At 38.2% G+C, this 20,000-nt stretch overlaps 2 protein-coding genes across 2 annotated transcripts in view; both read right to left on the bottom strand.

Moving 5' to 3' along the window:
• Positions 1 to 2,319: 2,319 nt before the first annotated feature.
• Positions 2,320 to 7,618, bottom strand: btd (biotinidase). The gene is made up of 3 exons (XM_056479731.1): positions 7,258 to 7,618; positions 4,238 to 4,387; positions 2,320 to 3,603 (listed from the first exon to the last, which is right to left on the bottom strand). The coding sequence occupies exons 1-3, from the start codon at positions 7,489 to 7,491 to the stop codon at positions 2,389 to 2,391; spliced, it is 1,599 nt and encodes a 532-aa protein (XP_056335706.1). The 5' UTR covers positions 7,492 to 7,618; the 3' UTR covers positions 2,320 to 2,388.
• Positions 7,619 to 10,610: 2,992 nt separating this feature from the next.
• Positions 10,611 to 20,000, bottom strand: part of sh3bp5a (SH3-domain binding protein 5a (BTK-associated)) — a 38,412-nt gene continuing 29,022 nt past the window's right edge. Inside the window, exons 4-9 of the mRNA XM_056479734.1 lie at positions 18,972 to 19,136; positions 18,068 to 18,198; positions 17,215 to 17,257; positions 15,152 to 15,371; positions 14,138 to 14,443; positions 10,611 to 13,494 (exon numbers count right to left, since the gene is read on the bottom strand). Of these exons, the coding sequence (XP_056335709.1) occupies positions 13,301 to 13,494; positions 14,138 to 14,443; positions 15,152 to 15,371; positions 17,215 to 17,257; positions 18,068 to 18,198; positions 18,972 to 19,136 (1,059 nt within the window). The 3' untranslated portion in view covers positions 10,611 to 13,300. The remainder of the gene's footprint in view (positions 13,495 to 14,137; positions 14,444 to 15,151; positions 15,372 to 17,214; positions 17,258 to 18,067; positions 18,199 to 18,971; positions 19,137 to 20,000) is intronic.

Genomic DNA, 20,000 nt, shown 5'->3' with positions numbered 1-20,000 from the left:
TCCTCTCCAGTGTGGCCACCAAGAGTCATTCAACATTCTGTCCACCGAGAATCTGGCACTGGTATTTGGACCTACCATCTTTCAGTGAGTGCTTGCATCTGTGCTTTCAGGCTGATGTAGTTCATTTGTGTGAATTAATGAATGAGTTTGGATCTTCTGAGATGCACAGTGAGCAGTCTGATTATCACCAATGACAATGTGTATGGTGAGGGTCACCAATGAATAATGGGTTTGGTGAGGGTCACCAATGATAATGTGTATGGTGAGGGTCACCAATGAATAATGGGTTTGGTGAGGGTCACCAGTATATAATGGGTTTGGTGAGGGTCACCAATGATAATGTGTATGGTGAGGGTCACCAATGAATAATGGGTTTGGTGAGGGTCACCAATGAATAATGAGTTTGGTGAGGGTCACCAGTGAATAATGGGTTTGGTGAGGGTCACCAATGAATAATGGGTTTGGTGAGGGTCACCAGTGAATAATGGGTTTGGTGAGGGTCACCAGTGATAATGTGTATGGTGAGGGTCACCAATGAATAATGGGTTTGGTGAGGGTCACCAATGATAATGTGTATGGTGAGGGTCACCAGTGAATAATGGGTTTGTGAGGGTCACCAGTATATAATGGGTTTGGTGAGGGTCACCAGTATATAATGGGTTTGGTGAGGGTCACCAATGAATAATGGGTTTGGTGAGGGTCACCAATGAATAATAGGTTTGGTGAGGGTCACCAGTGAATAATGGGTTTGGTGAGGGTCACCAGTGAATAATGGGTTTGGTGAGGGTCACCAGTGAATAATGGGTTTGGTGAGGGTCACCAATGATATTGTGTATGGTGAGGGTCACCAGTGAATAATGGGTTTGGTGAGGGTCACCAATGAATAATGGGTTTGGTGAGGGTCACCAATGAATAATGGGTTTGGTGAGGGTCACCAGTGACAATGTGTATGGTGAGGGTCACCAATGAATAATGGGTTTGGTGAGGGTCACCAATGATAATGTGTATGGTGAGGGTCACCAGTGAATAATGGGTTTGGTGAGGGTCACCAATGAATAATGGGTTTGGTGAGGGTCACCAGTGAATAATGGGTTTGGTGAGGGTCACCAATGAATAATGGGTTTGGTGAGGGTCACCAATGAATAATGGGTTTGGTGAGGGTCACCAGTGAATAATGGGTTTGGTGAGGGTCACCAGTGAATAATGGGTTTGGTGAGGGTCACCAATGAATAATGGGTTTGGTGAGGGTCACCAATGAATAATGGGTTTGGTGAGGGTCACCAATGAATAATAGGTTTGGTGAGGGTCACCAGTGAATAATGGGTTTGGTGAGGGTCACCAGTGAATAATGGGTTTGGTGAGGGTCACCAGTGAATAATGGGTTTGGTGAGGGTCACCAGTGAATAATGGGTTTGGTGAGGGTCACCAGTGAATAATGGGTTTGGTGAGGGTCACCAGTGAATAATGGGTTTGGTGAGGGTCACCAATGAATAATGGGTTTGGTGAGGGTCACCAGTGAATAATGGGTTTGGTGAGGGTCACCAGTGAATAATGGGTTTGGTGAGGGTCACCAATGAATAATGGGTTTGGTGAGGGTCACCAATGAATAATGGGTTTGGTGAGGGTCACCAGTGAATAATGGGTTTGGTGAGGGTCACCAGTGAATAGTGGGTTTGGTGAGGGTCACCATTGAAAATGGGTTTGGTGAGGGTCACCAATGAAAAATGGATTTGGTGAGGGTCACCATTAAAAATGGGTTTGGTGAGGGTCACCGACGGACACTGCAATGTACTGTCAAATGTACTGTCTCTGTCAAAGTGAAATAAAAGTGTCAGTTTATTAAAGCTGAAGTGTTTAATGTTTCTCTTCTCTTTAGACTCTTTGCTGAAACATGAATTCTTGGGAAAATGTAATATTTTTTTAGCATTAAATTTATAAGATTTATTAATATATTAATAATGTATTAAGATTTTATTGATATCTTAATATATTAAGAGTACATAATCACTAAATACTTGCCCAAACAAGAAACTGTTTCTATTTAATATATATATATATATATATATATATATATATATATATATATATATATATATATATATATATATATATATATATATATATATATATATAAGTTAACGTCTATTTTACTATTTATCATTTCTAAATATCTATTTTAATGTCTATAAATTGTAATATTTAAATACAGGAATTTCCTGACAAGATGTATTTTGTAGCTCAAGTCATACTGATTATTTTCCCTGTTTTTTATATAGGAGATACTATTTAAACTGATTCACAGAAGAAAACAAAACAGGCTTTAAACAAAATCAAGGTTTAATAAATGATATTTTCACTTTTGGGTCAACAAATACATTTCTCTTCTGTCTAAACTGAAATTTTCTCATTTGTGTTATAAAATCTGTTGTTGTCTTTCTCATAGTGTCTCCCATACAGCACAGCCGTCACGAGTCCAGCCCTCATCCCTCTCCGGCTCATATAAAAGCGATTTTCGTCCTCCCATCCAGAATGATCCGGAACATCCAGAGTCATCCCGTTTCCCAAAATCCCCGGAAACACATGTTTAGTCCCGAAAGTCCCTGTGAGCCTGAAATCCATCACTGTTTGAGCGTGTTCAGTTTCTCCCCCGCAACTGCTGTGATCTCCACTTGTACACTTCACCACAGCACAAACCTCCAGATAATAAACCCCGTTCACCACATGGAGACCATTGAAAACGCCCAGAGCGTAAAACTCCAGCGTTTCAGACCTCCAGAACAGCAGGTGGCAGCAAACAGATCCGCTGCACACACTAACATTCCCATCATGACCTCTCAAAGGCACTAAAGTGAAATTATCATGCATCATAATAGAGTTAAAGCTCGTAGATGTACAATCAAAGTCTTTTTTGCAGTAATTTGCATCACTCGAAGACCAAACGTGCATCTTTTTATTTGGTTCTAATCCTATTTTTGGATATCCAGAAAATGGAGCTAGCTTAAGCACGTTGCTTTTTACATCCCCAATAAATAACGGATCTAAAACTGGCACTCTGCGCACAAGCAGTTTCCCAGAACTCCCCTGTGTGTCGTGATGCATCAGAGAGTCCCATGGTGTAAAGATGCCGCTACCGGTTATACCGTACTCTGCGGCCTTGATGTTAGCCGCCAGTAATGTAACGCCCGCTGCATGTGCGAATGATTGCTGAATCTGCACCGCTGCCAGCAGGGGGAGCTGGTTCATCCACGCCGTCGGATATACAATCTGCCGAACACCTAAATCCTTAACTAGAGTCACCGCTGGGTCTCGAAACAGAATATCGAAGCATGTGAACACCCCGAATCGGCCTGCAAACGGGGTGTTGAATGTGACGTACTGGGGTTCTGGTGGAGCGTCGAACGCTGCTTCGAAGTATAAGTTCTGTTTGTGATATCGGGCCACGATGACGCCCTTATCGCTGAACACCACGTTAGTGTTGAACTGGTATCGTCCATCTGCAGGACAGTGAGGGTCACTGGTTTGGTTACAAGTCAGACGGGACGGCATGTTGGCCACTATGAAGAGATTGTTCCTATGGGCCATACAGCTCAGGCTTTGGAGGACCTGAGTAAGAAATAAATACATTTAATACAAACAATTTATCAAATTAAATACTATAATAATTATATATTATAAATATATTATATAATGTTATATAATAATATATATATATATATATATATATATATATATATATATATATATATATATATATATATATATATATATATATATAATGCTGCACAAGATTGGAAAAAAACGTTGCGATTTTTACATTTTCTGCGATTTAAATTGCAATTTTTCACAAGATAACTTAATAAATTTTAGACTGATTGGGATGATTTTGTAAGGGAGTGCATAAAATACATATAATAAACAAATTATAAGCAGAGATAAACAAAGTAGTGCAAATATAGAAATGAAGGAGTCCAGCAGTATACAGGTGCAGAAATAAAATCATCAAATAAAGCTGTGTATATTATATATGTGTATATAAAGTGGCTTAGTCGCTTTATTAATCCGGGGTCGCCACAGCGGAATGAACCGCCAACTTATCCAGCACGTTTTACGTTTTATCATCAGCCAATCAGAATCAAGCCTTCAACAGACCTGTAGTATAGATAATATTAAAGATCACAGGGATTAAAAGGTGGTTTTTAAACCTTTTAAAAATGAGCAGTAAATGTGAGCGATTTACCTCAGTGTCTGGGAAGCGGTGCGGATCTGCACACGGGCTCCACGTGATCTCCTGCGGGTCAGGAACGCTCTCCAGATAACCAGAGATTGAAGATCTGCTGAAGTTGAACCCATGGATGGCATCTTCTGGAAACACTATAATCTGGGCACCCTGGTTTAAAAAAATAATATACCTGTTGAAGTTTATGCACATTTCTGATTTTCTCTAATCGGATAATTATAAGGGATATACGTGCATCTTCTTGAATCCTATGGTTCATTGTGTAATAGCTTATAGAACTTACTCAGGGATGTTATTAGTCACTAAATCTATTCTAAATAGCTTTGATTAAGCTGAATAATTAAGATGTAATGACATGAATTGTAAATATTAAAGCCACTGAAAGAGATAAATGTAGTAAAAACAGTAAAATAAGATAAAATCTGACAAAATTACGAAAAACAGTGCTGTATTAAATATTTAATGAAATATACCACCTAATTGTTAAACTAAAATAAAAGCAGTGACTTTGGAACGACTCGAATACGACGTCTAAATGTAATATGCTAATTTATGCATATTTAATATGATTATGCATTGTGGTGATATGATTATGCATCATGCAACTGGTCAAAGTTTTAAAACTAGAAAACAGTCTAAAACTCATGTGTCAATTACAAGGCCCGCGGGCCAAATGCGACCCGTCAAAACGTTTAATAAGGCTCGACAACAAGTTTTGGTAATGAAGTTCAAGTGACCAGTGCTCACTTTAAATATTAGGTCTGTGACAATTACAATATTGAGATGCAGGTGGTGTGTTGCGCTTTACCCTACTCACTAATTTAGACGTTAGTGTAACGTTACACTAAATGTAAACAAGGTAAAATATTTCTAAGACTAGCACAACGTCAAAAAAAAACGCAAAGTGGACAGTAAATATCAACAATTTCAACGAAGGTGAAATAATCATGTGAACACATGTTCTCTGTAATGAAGCTGATCAAAACATCCCACAGATCCCACCTCACAGACCACCATATTACGTCTGTAATGAAAGTAGCCATGGCAAGGGACGTTACACCTACAATAGATGAGATTGTTTCTAGGAAAAGATGCAGGGTGTCTGGTAAGAGTTAAAAAAATCCCTCATTTTCTTAGGTTTGGCATGTAAGCCCAGTGTTAGTGTCTTTTGGAGCAAAATAATCTAAATGATGCAATTTCTTACCATTTTTATAGGCTACCATTTATCTATAATTGCCAACTAATAAATATATTGCTTTAATTTTTTTCCTCTGAAATCCACAAGTTCAGTTGTAGGCATCATGATTAGGTTGCCTCTTTAAAGCTAAAAGAATAAGTTCAGTAATACAGTATCAGAAACCATCATTTGCTTATTACAATGTGGTATATCAGTTGTTGGCATTTTGTTTATCATCAGTTTTTCTGAATAGTAAAGTAGTCTACTGTTCTATGCTAGCCCGCTGTACTGTTTTATGCTTATAATGGTTAGAGACCTTACTATTTTGATAAATGTGGTTTAATGAAGTGTTATAGAGATGTTATGCAGTTAATACACTTATTTTCTCCAATAAATAATGTAATAATTAAAATCTCCAATAATTAAAATGTGTATGTATGGCCCCTGACTTTACTCACAACACTCAGTGCGGCCCTTACCAAGTTTGCATTTGACACCCCTGGTCTAAAAGGTTTGTGTGTATCATGCTGAATTCATTTAAAAATACTAATATGATGTTTAGCGAAATAATCATTAGTAATTATTGGACAATTACAAAACATTGACTTGTTTAATACCGTACAAGACTGAAATAAATATGTTGATGTCTAAAGCAGCCACTGACTTCTATATTAGGAACGAAAATAATAATATGGAAGCCAACACTTCTTTAGTAGACCTATATCTTTTTTCTGTGATAGAAACTGAAACTGCAACCAGATTTGGAACAAGTGGAGGTGAACAATCATTTTAATAATGTTGCTGTGCCTTATTTGTATTTAATTGAATATAGAAACGTGTTTAATGAGGAGCGATGTAGTGGCGCAATAGGTAGTGCTGTCGCCTCACAGCAAGAAGGTCGCTGGTTCGAGCCTCGGCTGGGTCAGTTGGCGTTTCTGTGTGGAGTTTGCATGTTCTCCCTGCGTTCGTGTGGGTTTCCTCCGGTTTGACAGTCCAAAGATCTGCGGTACATTGGGTAAGCTAAATTGTCTGTAGTGTATGAGTGTAAATGAGTGTGTATGGATGTTTCCCAGAGATGGGTTGCAGCTGGAAGGGCTAGATAACTAGATACTAGATAAGTTGGCGGTTCATTTCGCTGTGGCGACCCCTGATTAATAAAGGGACCAAGCCAAAAAGAAAATGAATGAATAAATGAACATGTTTAATGACTATATCAATTTACAGGCAGTTATAATAAATTGAGAAATTCTAATCCTAACCCTGAAACTTCATTTTTGGGGGTTGATTGTGCCTTATTTATTTTTAATTTACTATAGAAACATGCTTAATGACAATATTCATTTACAAGCAATTATAATATGTTGAGAAACCCTAACCTAAACCCTGAAACTTTATTCTTGGGGGTTGATTGAGCATTATTTATATGTTTATTGAATAGAAACGTGTTTAATGACTGTATTCATTTACAAGCAGTTATAATGTGTTGAGAAATCCTAACCCTAACCCTGAAACTTCCTTTTTGGGTGTTGATTGTGCATTATTTATATTTAATTGAATATAGAAACATGTTTAAAGACTGTATTTATTTACAGGCAGTTATAGTGTTGAGAAACCCCAGCCCTAACCCTGAAACGTAATTTTTGGGGATTGATTGCGACTCATTTATACATTTAATCAAATCCAGAAACATGTTTAATGACTATATTCATTTACAGGCAGTAATAATGTGTTGAAAAATCCAAACAGGTTTGGAACAAGTGGAGGATGACTAAAATGATGGCTTAATTTTCTTTCTTTTTTAGGTAAACCATCACGTCAATAATATTCATGGGGTGTGAACTACCTGCTGTGCCGCCAGCGCGGTCTGCTCCTCCAGCACCCGGAGATTAGTCCTCATGTGCCGCAGGGCAGATCTGCGCTCAAGCGGGACTCCGGGCTCCGGATTCAGCCGCACTCGGTGCTCATACACCGCTGCCACATAAGACGGAGGATCCGCGGCCTGGAGGAGGAGCTGCAGTCCGCTAAAACACAGCACAAACACGGCCAACCCGACCACCTGCGGCCGCCAGAGAGCCATGATGACCTCCACTCTGCTTCACGAGTGAGTCCGAAGGTTCACATGTTAGTCAATGAGATTATGACAAAATACTGTTAATAATAGAGTTCAGATAAACACGAGGAGCCTACAGTAAACATTCGGTTAATCAGTGCTAAAGAGTCTTAGCGCATGCGCATTGGCTATAACTATATTTTGCAGATATTTTACATTAGCCTTATTCTCTAATCATATGTACACTGATTTCCTTAATTTGTATAAAGATCATTTTATTAAACAAAAGCACATTGTTATTGACGTCCGGGTGGCCACGTCCCTGTTTGACCGCGAGAAACCATGAGGTAAACGTGAAGGGATACAGCTGCATAAGCTTTTTTATTTTCTTTTGTTTACATTCTTTATTTATTAGCTAAGATGGCTTATATGTCCTTTATACCCATTTTCTAGCTGAATTTGACTCATTGGTTTACTATTAGATACAAACCCTGCTGAAAAATCCAGCTTAAACCAGCCTAGGCTGGTTGGCTGGTTTTAGCTGGTTGACCAGCCTGGTTTTAGAGGGGTTTTGGCCATTTCCAGGCTGGTTACCAGCCTTTTCCAGCCTGGTCTTAGCTGATCAGGCTGGAAAATGACCAGCTAAAACCAGCTTGACCAGCCTGGTATTAAGATGGACATAGCTGGTTTTGGCTGGGCTCCCAGCCTGGCTAGGTGGTCAAGCTGGTTTTAGCTGGTCATTTGACCAGCTAAGACCAGGCTGGAAATGGCTGGAAACCAGCCTGGAAATGGCCAAAACCCCTCTAAAACCAGGCTGGTCAACCAGCTAAAACCAGCCAACCAGCCTAGGCTGGTTTAAGCTGGATTTTTCAGTAGGGAAAACTACAAAAAACAACAAAATTGTAGGAAATTTGAATGTTTTCCACAACATAATATGCATATTAATAATTTTGGGCACTGGGTGATAAACAAAACAATTAGATTCAAACATGATGTTTTGAACCATTGCACAGCAGTGAGGTCTTGTACTGTGTGTGTGCGTGTGTGTGTGTTTTAAAGTGGATTCACATGGCCAGGGTCTGTCAGACAGGAATATGACTGCTAACACTGATGTGAAGTGAGTTGTTTGGGTGCTGCAATGATGCAGATGTGAAGAGACGAGCGGCTGACGTCTTTCTGCATCTTCAGGATTCATCAACAACCTGTAAACATGTGTGACCGTGACCGAGTGTTTATGACTTCAACATCTGATCCAGAGAGTGACAGCGAATGCTGTTACATAAAAATTAAGAAAAACGTATATAGTATTTCCATTTAAACGTAAACCAATATTAATAATTAATGTTAATTAATGCAGACCAACATTAATCTACTAAAAATAATGTAAATTCTGAAAATATTGTATTGAAAACATGTTGAAATACTTATCCTTTATATTTTGAAGACCGTAAACTGAGATTTAGATCTACACCAAGAATTTAAAGGAAAATTTCACCTCCAAATTTAAATAATCCCACATTTTTCTTACTTGCACTTAATCTCCTACACTGTAAATGGTTGATTTGTCATTTTTTATGTATTTATGTTCCAGCCTTTGGCCATTTTTTAAGGCAAATATTGGGTTATGAATTATTATTTTTACTATAACTAATATTACTACAAGAATAATTAATCTAATAAACTAATAATTTCAAGTAACAGAAATCATTAAGCATTTTGTCTTTAGTTAATTACAATAAGCCAGCTTACAGATTGACTCTCTTCAATTTTAAGGGCTCTTAATTGTCATCAACAATTTAAAGGTGCAGCTACAGCAACAAAAATTATAAATAATGGCACACACACACACACACACACTTCATCTTTTACTCAGTTTATGATGTCAAAATGCAGATTTTTGGCTCATCTGCTTCTTGTTTATTAGATCACATCTCTGTTTTGGAGCATTAAAGGACTCTTAGTGTGAAATGATAACAGTGGAGAGAGACTCCTGCTGTGAGCGTCTGTTTATTACACAAATAAGAACTTTTGTGCTGTGAAAACATATTTATGACACAAAAACACAACGAACATTGAGTATAAATATATAGCTTTAAACTACAATTTGAGTCCCTCTTTACGTAATGACCTGTGGAGCGAAAAACACAGAGACAAACTTCATCGCAAGACGCCGTCAGAGTAAAAAAAAAAAAGAAAAGTGCTGGCGTCCACTAGCTGATTATGCTGAACCAGTCAATATGTGCAAATTTAAGTTGGTTTGGAGTCAGCCAGTGAGACGCCAATGCAGAAGACTGAAAATACAGACCTTGTATACAACCACTAATACAGTTGGAAAAATAAGTATTGAACACGTCACCATTTTTCTCAGAAAACATCTTTCTAAAGGTGTCGTTGACTTGAAATTTTCACCAGAAGTTGGTAACAACCACAGAAATCCATATATGCAAAAAACAAATCGAATTAGTTTACAATTAAAGTTCTGTGTAATAAAATGAAATGACGCAGGGAAAAAGTATTGAACGCATGAAGAAAGGGAGGTTTAGAAAGGCAGTGAAAGCCCAGACAGCAGCTGAAATCTCTCAGTAGTTCTTCAGCAACCCTCTGCCCTTCCTCAGTGTAAATGAATATCAGCTGCTTCAGTCTAACATCTACATTAGCAGGAGGATGAAGATAAAAACAGCACATTTCAGCAAGACGATGATCCAAAACACAGACAAGGAGACTCTCAGATGATTTCAGAGAAAGAAAATCAAGCTGAAGAATGGCCCAGCCAATCACCTGACTTGAATCCAATAGAAAATACAAAATAAAGCTCAGTTTTGATAGACGAGACCCACAGAACCATCAAGATTTTGACATCCTGTTGAAGTCTGTGAGAAACTCACACCTGAGCAACGCATGTGACTTCATTCTCCATATGAGAGGCGACTTTAAGCTGCCATCATTTTAAAAAAGCATTTTATATAAAGTATTAAATACTTTTCAGTAGTTCAGCACTTTCTCCTTGTGTAATTACATTGTTATTACACTGAACTCTTTTTTTCAGATTTGTTTTGCTTTGTTTTATTTTTATGTATGTCTTGTTTGGGTTTTTACTAAAATCTGGGTCAATTCAATGTCAGGTCAAAATCTGGGTCAATTCAACAGCTCCTTTAGAAATATTATTCCCAGGGAAAAACATCACAATGTGTTCAATACTTATTTTCCTTGCTGTAAATGCACCATTGGTACATATGAACAATGGATGCTGTGAAAAACTATACAGTCAAGTCTGAAATTATTAGTATCCTTAGCCAATTTTGACAAAGTTTTTATTCAAATGTAAATAAAAGCTGAGAAATATTTTATTATTGTCTTACTATCTTTTGGGAGAAGCCCATGTCATGTACAGTCCAAAAATAAAACTTGCTGGTTGAATAAAAGTAACTTTAAGTCAGAATTTGCCAGGGGTATAAATAATTTCATATTTATGTTTTTTTTTTGCTTAAAATATGAACCAAAAAATAATTTAAAATACTTGAGTGCTTGAATTTGTTTGTGAATGAAAGTGTTTCTTTATTATGATTGACACCCTTTCAAACTAGATGTGGTGATATAAGTTGCATTGGATTGTAGTTTTGGAGACTAAACTAACATCTGCAGATGTCCAGCTGTGTTTCTTGGAGATTTTTTTGGCTACTCAAACAGTCCTCTGGATAGAGCATTTGGACAAGATAGACAGTTTTCGGTTCCTCGTCACTCAGGTATAGTAAAAATACAAAATATCAGTAGCTATGTTTCCATCCACCTATTTTTATGCACATTTTGCATATGCGCATAAAAAAACGGTTGATGGAAACACCATGATGTGCATAAGTTTTGAAAATGTGCATAAAAAACTTATTCGATAAGAAAAGTTGTGCATAAACTACGATGGAAACACTTTTACCGCACAAATTTCACAAATGGTCATGTGATTTTGTGATAAGAGATCATGTGATGATAAAAAATGTGTATAAATAGACAAACCAGCAGGCTGAGCACACTGTAAACCATCTGAACTGGTGTTTTGGTCATTCTAAAACGCCTTACCGTTTAAGTATTAATGTTATTATATTATTAATGACCTCCAGAATCAAGAGCGTCTGTGCTCCGCATCTGACACCTTCAAACGCCACCGCTCGTTCACTGTATGTCAGGATTGCCTTCTGAGGCGCAAGTCATTTATTAGATGAAGAAAAGATTGACGCAGCTTCTCCTACTGCAGTAAATTCAGTTTTTACTGTTGATATTTGGCACCAGGTAATCAGGAAGTGACGATTTTGTTCGCTTCGACTCGTTGGATGGAAACTCTGCCTTATTCGCATGTCTTTAATGCAATAATTCAGTTTTGCGCATGAAGTTCATTCGCATTTTTGGATGGAAACATAGCTACTCAGAATATACTTTAGAAATATCTTGGTCAATGCACCGAAGTCAATTATTCCACTTATACTATTGTTAAACACCTAAAGCCACTGTTGAAATGTTGTATCTCAGACATTCGTCAGGTTTTTGTCCTCAAGCGTCTCCTGTGTGTAGCACTAGTTTCTTCCACATCTCCTCCAAACCCTTCTGTTGTGTTTCGATGTGATTTTGACTGTGAATGTGCTCAAAACGTGCCAGAACTACTTTATCTGAACATAGCAGTGCACTTTAGACTGCTCATCAGCCAATCAGAATCAAGCAGTTTGGTTTGTTCCCAATGAAATGTTCATATTTTGAGCAAAATATCAAAAGGTTAAACACTAAAGACATTTTTTCACAGCTTTCTTACATCACATTTAGCAAAGATACCAATATTAGTGTATGGCACTGTATTCAGGACATGCATATTTGAGGAAGACATGAAGAACATCCACTCAATGACGACTAAAATGTTCAGTATGGTTTCCGTCACTTCATAGCTGATGTCTAATAACTGTCGGTAGGTTGCAGCACAGGCTCATTGTGAATATGTACACCCGTATACATTTCTGGAGAGCGGGAATTATGTAGCCAGAGGTACGTATGGCTGCGATACGTCTTTAAAACGAATGCTGCAGGGCGGTATGATGCCGCCGATGGCTTCTGTTTGTTTTCGCGCTACCAGCTGACCGCTTACCTCAGTGTGGATGACTTTCCCGCTGTTAATCAGTTTGCCCATTGGCTCGCCACGTACGGCGGCGGACTTAAGATGCAGAGTCGACCACGAAGACAGTGTTCAAGTCCGGTGAAGAACGGTTCCAGAAAGCAGGTAAAAAAAAAAGGCAAAAAATAAATAAAGAGGTAAATAACAGGGTGAGAATGTGGTAAAATCTGAAAATGTGGTAAAAATCAGGGGGACGCAAGGGCTTTTCATTTTCTGGATTGCTTTTGAAAACACTATCGTTTTTGTTTTTAGAAAGGGGTAATTGGGTCAATCTGTGTTTTTGAAAACACTATCGGTTGAGTTTATAGAAGGGGAAGGGTGGGGTGATCGTTGGTCAATCAGTCAGTCATTTGACTGCGGCCTCTGGTGGACTTAGGCAAGAAGAGCAGGCGTGAATGGCACTCGCTAGAGAAATTTAGGATCTGAAAATGTGTACACAGTGGCCTCTGGTGGATTCGCGAAAACAAAAACCGTGAAAAAAACTGGGACATATCTCCTGGGACGAATTTGGCGCTCTCCAAAAATGTATACAGGGGTACGTGTCCATAATGAACCTGGGTTGGTCTTTAATACTGTCATGGGTTTTTAATCCAGTCTGAGATGATGAGCTTTTCTCCGTAACACTGAGATGATCGTATAGTTTCACACACTTCACAACACAACTCAGTCTAGTGTGTGGAGTGTGTATTAAACACTGTTTAGCAGCACTGGTGTGTTGGAGCCCACAGTGAATGAATGAGCGTCTGTTTCGCTTTCGTTGTGGTTTTCGTCTGGGGTTTGCAGAGATAAACTACGAAGACTCTTCTCCAGATCTGTGCTTTTCTGACTGCTGATGTTGGTTGTTTGTTCAGGTTTGACTTCTGCTCCTTCTGCCCTTTCACCTGTTAGAAAACACACACATGCTGTTATCATAGTATTATAATTTTATACGTTTTAAACTTTTGTCTTTTCTGAAATGATGTGCTTTGTAATATCAAGCTTCTTTCTTCATTTCTAAGAGTTCCTCCTTAGATTTAGCATCTTCTACTGAGGTGAATCTCATACTGTCTATAATAATGCCTATGCATACTGTATATAATATTTAGGTCTGGACTCTGTGGAGGCCATTTCATGACTGTCTTTGCTTCATCGGCTGTTTTTCTCTTAAAATATGATTCGCAGTGTGCTTGGGATCATTATCATGCTGAAAAATACAACCATTACAAATTAGGTGCTTTCTAGTAGGAATTACATGATGGATTAAACCTGTCTGTACTTTTCAGCATTCACAATACCATCAATTCATGCAATATTGACAACAGCTCTGGCAGAAATGCAGATCAAATCTCTAACTCTTTCTTTCCTATGACTTAAACAATTAGACCCCCTAAAAATCCAACTAGAACCTGTATTTTCTGGTTGTATTTTAATAAAGAGAATAAGAAGTAATATATAATATATAATGTCATTATACCCCAACTGAAACAACAATGACTATGACTCCAAACATTTGATAAGTTCTCCTCAAGCTGAAGGTTTTCTGACCTCTCTCCTGTTCGCAGTCTGGAGACGAGGCACCGCTGCACTCGCTGCGAGGGCCCAGCACTGGAGACACACGCTCGAAGCCCTCCAGAGAGCCGGAGCCGGGCATCTGGAGCAGATCAGGACAGCCGGAGGACGGGTATGGGCAGGAGGAGGACAGCAGCGGGTAAGGGGATGCAGAGGACGGATACGGGCAGGGCATATCCAGAGGCACAGATGTGGAGCTCACACTGCAGCTGGACTCTGAAGTCTCCGGATCCTCCTCTGATGTGGTGCCATTACAGCCATCCTCCAGATTCACAGAAATCACTGCGGAGCAAACACACAGATATTCATGTGCTGCGTCCCAATTCGCATGCTATCCACCCTAAATAGTATAGAGCTCGGGAATTTACATCACGGCGAGCTGTGGTCAGTGTTGGATAAGTTACTTCAAAAAAGTAATTAATTACTAATTACATCATTCATTTTCCTTCAGCTTGGTCCCTTATTTATCAGGGATTACCACAGCGGAATGAACCTCCAACTTTTCCAGCATATGTTTTACTAAGTGGATGCCCCTTCCAGGCCAACCCAGTACTGGGAAACACCCATACACACTGATTCACACACACACTCATACACTACAACCAATTTACATCCAATTCACCTGAAGCGCAAGTGTTTGGACTGTGGGGGAAACCGGAGCACCCGGAGAAAACCCACGCCAACATGGGGAGAACATGCAAACTCTACACAGAAATGGCAACTGGCCCAGCTGTGACTCAAACCAGCGACCTTCTTACTGTGAGGCGACAGTGCTAACCACTGAGCCACCGTGCCACCCTAATTACATCATTAAAGCTATTTAAATAACATTTTTAATTACAAAGTAATTCCGCTACTCAATATGTTAATTAATTAATTGACTAAACACTAAAAATTCAATGTATAAATGCGCTACACGTCATTCTCAATGCCTTAATAGTAAACCCTAATAGTTGTTTTTTTGCATGATGACTGATCGATCTGACTTACTGGAGATGCCGTCAGACTCCATTTTGAAGTTGGTGATGTCATCGCTGGTGGCTCCGTCATCTTCAGCCCCGACCCCTCGGCCCCGGGGCCCGATGGCGGACAGTCGGCGCCGCTCGTGGATCTCGTCTGAGATGGTCTCCAGGTTCCTCAGGGCGCTTCGGTACTCAGCTTTAGCCTGGGTGAGTTTAGCCTGACGCTCGTCGACCCGACGCTTCAGTTGCTGTGTGTGACCGGGAGAACAAGGAGAAGCGGAGAACAGGTCACAAATATTTATAAGCAAAATCTAATTTTAAAATAACAAAGGCTACTTTTAGAATGGGTAAACTTTTTTGACATTGCAACAATATTTTTATCATGACATATAAGCACATTTTCACTCGAATTCCTTTTATTTATGTAATTTGCCTGTTTTTTAATTCACATTATTATTGATGGCAGTTCTCCAGAGATTGTTGTTGATGTATTTTATATGGCATGTTTTCATATATTTAAAATAAAATAATAAAAACTATATATATATATATATATATATATATATATATATATATATAGTTTTTATTATTTTATTTTAAATATATGAAAACATGCCATATAAAATACATCAACACGAATCTCTGGAGAACACATATATATATATATATATATATATATATATATATATATATATATATATATATATATATATATATATATATATATATATATATATGGAGAATATATATATAGTATAAAAATATTTGAAAAAAGATTAAATATTATTTAAAATATATTAGTTCTAATAATTAATCGCATTCAAAATCAAAGTTTGTTTTGACATAATATGTGTGTGTGTTTTATATATTTATTATAAATATGTGATACACACACATACATAGGAACAAAATTATACAAAACTATTTTGTTACTTAGTTATTTAAATGTGTATATATATTTTGTATCATATACACATATATTTTAAATATAAATAAACATTTTCTCAATTATATGCATGTCTGTATATATTTATATATAATAAATATACACAGTACACACACTTTAATTATGTCAAAACAAACCTTTATTTTTTATGCAATAAATTTTAAACAATAAATTTTTGTGCTGGGCAAAATTAATTGCACCAAAAATAAAAGTTTGTTTTGACATAATTGAAGTGTGTGTACTGTGCAAATTTTATATATTAATATACACAGACATGCCCAGCACTAAACTTTATATTTAATTCTAAAGTACCTGTAATGAAAACACGGTTATTAGTTTAGTTGGTAACACTTTACTGTAAGGTTCATTAGTTAATGCATTTACTAACATGAACTAATCATAAACAACACCTGTATAGCATTTATTAATCATAATTGAACATTTACTAATGCATTATTAACATCTATGTCCTTGCTTGTTAACATTAGTTAATGCACCGTGAGTTAACATGAACTAACAGTGAACAACTGTATTTTCATTAACTAACATGAACAAATGCTGTGGTAAATGTACTGTTCATTGTTTCTTCATGTTAGTAAATGCATTAATTAGCATTAACTAATGAACCTTATTGTAAAGTGTGACCGTTTAGTTATTTATTTTATTATTTATTAATTAGCAAATTGGCGGTTCATTCCACTGTGGCGACCCCTGATAAATCAAGCCAAAGGAAAATTAATGAAATGAATGAATAATTTAGCAAATCCTCATTAATTAAGTGCATATGTGTGATTTATTGAGTAGTTTCTATTCTCATTATTCTTAATGGCCATTCTAATTAATTACATATCATTTTTATAGTATTTTGATCTATTTATAATTAGTCAATTTAGTTTTAAATGATACAAACGGTATTACAATTATTTATACACCAACCATTTAAATTCAGTAAAAACAATAGCACAGGGATGCATAATTGCATAAATGTAAATCTTTTTAGACTGAACTAGTGTTTTTTTCTCACAGTAATAATATTTAAGGGTGAAATTACTTCGTAATTGTCATAGAAAAGTAAAAAACGGAAAATCCCAATTTACAGTAAGAACTCCTAATGCTTAGTTTTTAATCTTGAAAAGCTGTCTCACCTCAAGCTGTAAATAATACTTTGCCTTCAGTTCGAAGTACGGCCTGCAGAGGGAGAGAAAGAGCAGGAATGAACAGAGTGAGTCTTTCAGAGCTGTTTAAGTGGCCAGAGAAAGAGAAAAGCACATTCCAGCAGCAGAAACACATCTGGAAGACATTATTACACAGCAGCAGCCAAACACAACACACTGCACTCGTACACAAGACTTTCACAAGAGACGGGAAACAGTTTGTGGGTTTCCTGAAACAATTTTATTCCCAAATACTGATGTTTAAAAGAAATTCATAAGCTGTAGACCTTGAAGAACGTGTTCCTGTAGGATGTAGGCTCTCTTTATATTCTTTGCAACATGATTCTATGCAGGGTTTGACACAATTCATTTAGGTTATCCCAACACAAATCAATTAAGTTAACTTAATAAATTTAAGTGGATTGAACATAAAACAGCAGCACGGTGGCTCAGTGGTTAGCACTGTGGCCTTACAGCAAGAAGGTCACTGGTTTGAGTTCTAGCTCGGCCAGTTGTAATTTCTGTGTGGAGTTTGCATGTTCTCCCCGTGTTGGCATGGGTTTCCTCCGGGTGCTCCAGCTTCCCCTACAAGTCCAAAAACATGCGCTATAGGGGAAATGGATGAACAAAATATGCCGTAGTGTATGTGTGAATGAGTGTGAATGGGTGTACAGGGCATCCGCTGTATAAAACATATGCTGGAATAGTTGGCGGTTCATTCCACTGTGGCGACCACTGATAAATCAGAGACTAAGCCGAAGGAAATAAATCAATGAACATAAAACAATGAAGTTGTTCCAAAAAGTATCTGTGTAAACCAGAAACACACACTGCTGTCTCTGACCTGGATTTGTTGATGGTGCGCTTCAGCTTTTTCTCCAGCTGTCTCATGTGGCTGATGGCGGCGTTGTATTTGGCCGCAGTTTCTCTGTGCTCCATTTCACTGCGCGTCCTGCTTTGCTCCGCCTCCATCACCTGAAACAGCCAATCAGAACAAAGCAGATTAACCCTTGTGTGCTGTCGAGGATGTTTTCATCCACTCTGGGGTGATTTTGAGTCCTTATTTTGCCACGACTTATTTTGTTTTTCAGCAAATAGAATGATTTATTATTACAAATCCTATTTTGAAACATATTTTAGGGGAAAATGCTTTGCAAATTTGCAGAAATTTAACAATACACACAGTGGGTAAACTGACTACTCTTTGGTTATGTTGGGGGCTGTTTTTGCCCCATTGACCTCAATTATAATGCCATTTTTTGATTGCAAAGCCATGACAGCATATAATCATGCATTCTTGATTGCTGCTGGTTTTCTCTGTTGGGAAGAGGTACAATTTTAACTGTTTATCATCAGTTACAATGCAAAAAAAGCTTAGTGTCTGGCTTTAATATGGGGTATAGTGTGGCTCTCAGAACATAGTAAACACAGTAAGTGTATTTCTGCACACAAACACACTATAATCTGCTGCTTTACTCCACTGAACTCCATATAAAAGCCAGACACTTGTTTGCACAGGCTTATCTAAAGGATTGATGCTGCCAACAGATGATCAACAGTACAAATGACACATTTTACCTCTTCCCAATATGGAAAACCAGCATCAATCAGGAATGCATGATTATATGCTGTCATGAGCTTTGCAATCAAAAAATGTGATTATAATGGAAGTCAATGGGGCAAAAACAGCCCCCAACATAACCAAAGGGGAGTCGATTTGAACAGTACACAATGGTAGTGTGTCTGACCCTCTGTGTGGCGTGGTTGAGCATCTCCTGCCAGGCCGAGTCAAACTGCCGGCTGTCCTCCTCCAGCAGACGCTCTTCTGCCAAAGCGATGGTTTCTTTCGCCGCCCGCAGGATCTCGATGGCCCGCTGATACTCCTGTGTGGCTTTCTGAGCTTCAACCTGAGCCTGAGCAGAAAAAATAGCACAGATTCAGACTGTTTGCTGAGCTTTGCGGTGTTAAAAGGCTTTAAACAGGTAGCGCAGGGTGGCATCGGCCTCCCAACTCTTTTAATTCCCATATATTGCAGCAAAACACCATGTGCTTATAAACTGTAAAAAATACCTGTTAATTGCTTATTTGCGGTTGTGAATTGCATTATGGGATGTTGATCTCTGCTCTGTCCACTTTTGATGGTGAAAATTAAACTCTACAGTTTAATTTTTTGTTAAAAAAGTTTTAGTTTTATTGATATTTTCTTTTTTATAATTATTTTTTGGGGGTTTTCACCTTTATTTGAGAGGACAGTAGAGAGTATAGACAGAAAAGCATGGGGAGTAGAGAGAGGGGAAGGATCGGCATAGGACTGCGAGGCGGAATCAAACTTGGGTCTCCGTGAGCACCGGAGTGCATGTGTCGACGCACTAACCACTACACCACTGATGCCGACAACTTTCATTGACATTTTAGTCGTTTGGGGATAATATCAGGTATATGAAATAATTCAGTAGTTTTCTTTTCGGCTTAGTCCTTTTATTAATCCGGGGTCGCCACAGTGGAATGAACCGCCAACTTATCCAGCACGTTTTTTTACGCAGCGGATGCCCTTCCAGCTGCAACCCATCACTGGGTAACAACCCACTCATTCACACTCATACAATTTAGCCTACCCAATTCACCTATACCAAATGTCTTTGGACTGTGGGGGAAACCGGAGCACCCTGAGGAAACCCACACGAATGCAGGGAGAACATGCAAACTCCACACAGAAATGCCAACTGACCCAGCCGAGGCACGAATCAGCGACCTTATTGCTGTGTGGCGACAGTACT

This window comes from Danio aesculapii, chromosome 19 (genome assembly GCF_903798145.1).
Source record: "Danio aesculapii chromosome 19, fDanAes4.1, whole genome shotgun sequence".
In the NCBI taxonomy this organism is placed as follows: domain Eukaryota; kingdom Metazoa; phylum Chordata; class Actinopteri; order Cypriniformes; family Danionidae; genus Danio; species Danio aesculapii.
Note: the sequence above shows the minus strand (reverse complement) of the source record. Positions and strands in the feature narration are given on the sequence as shown.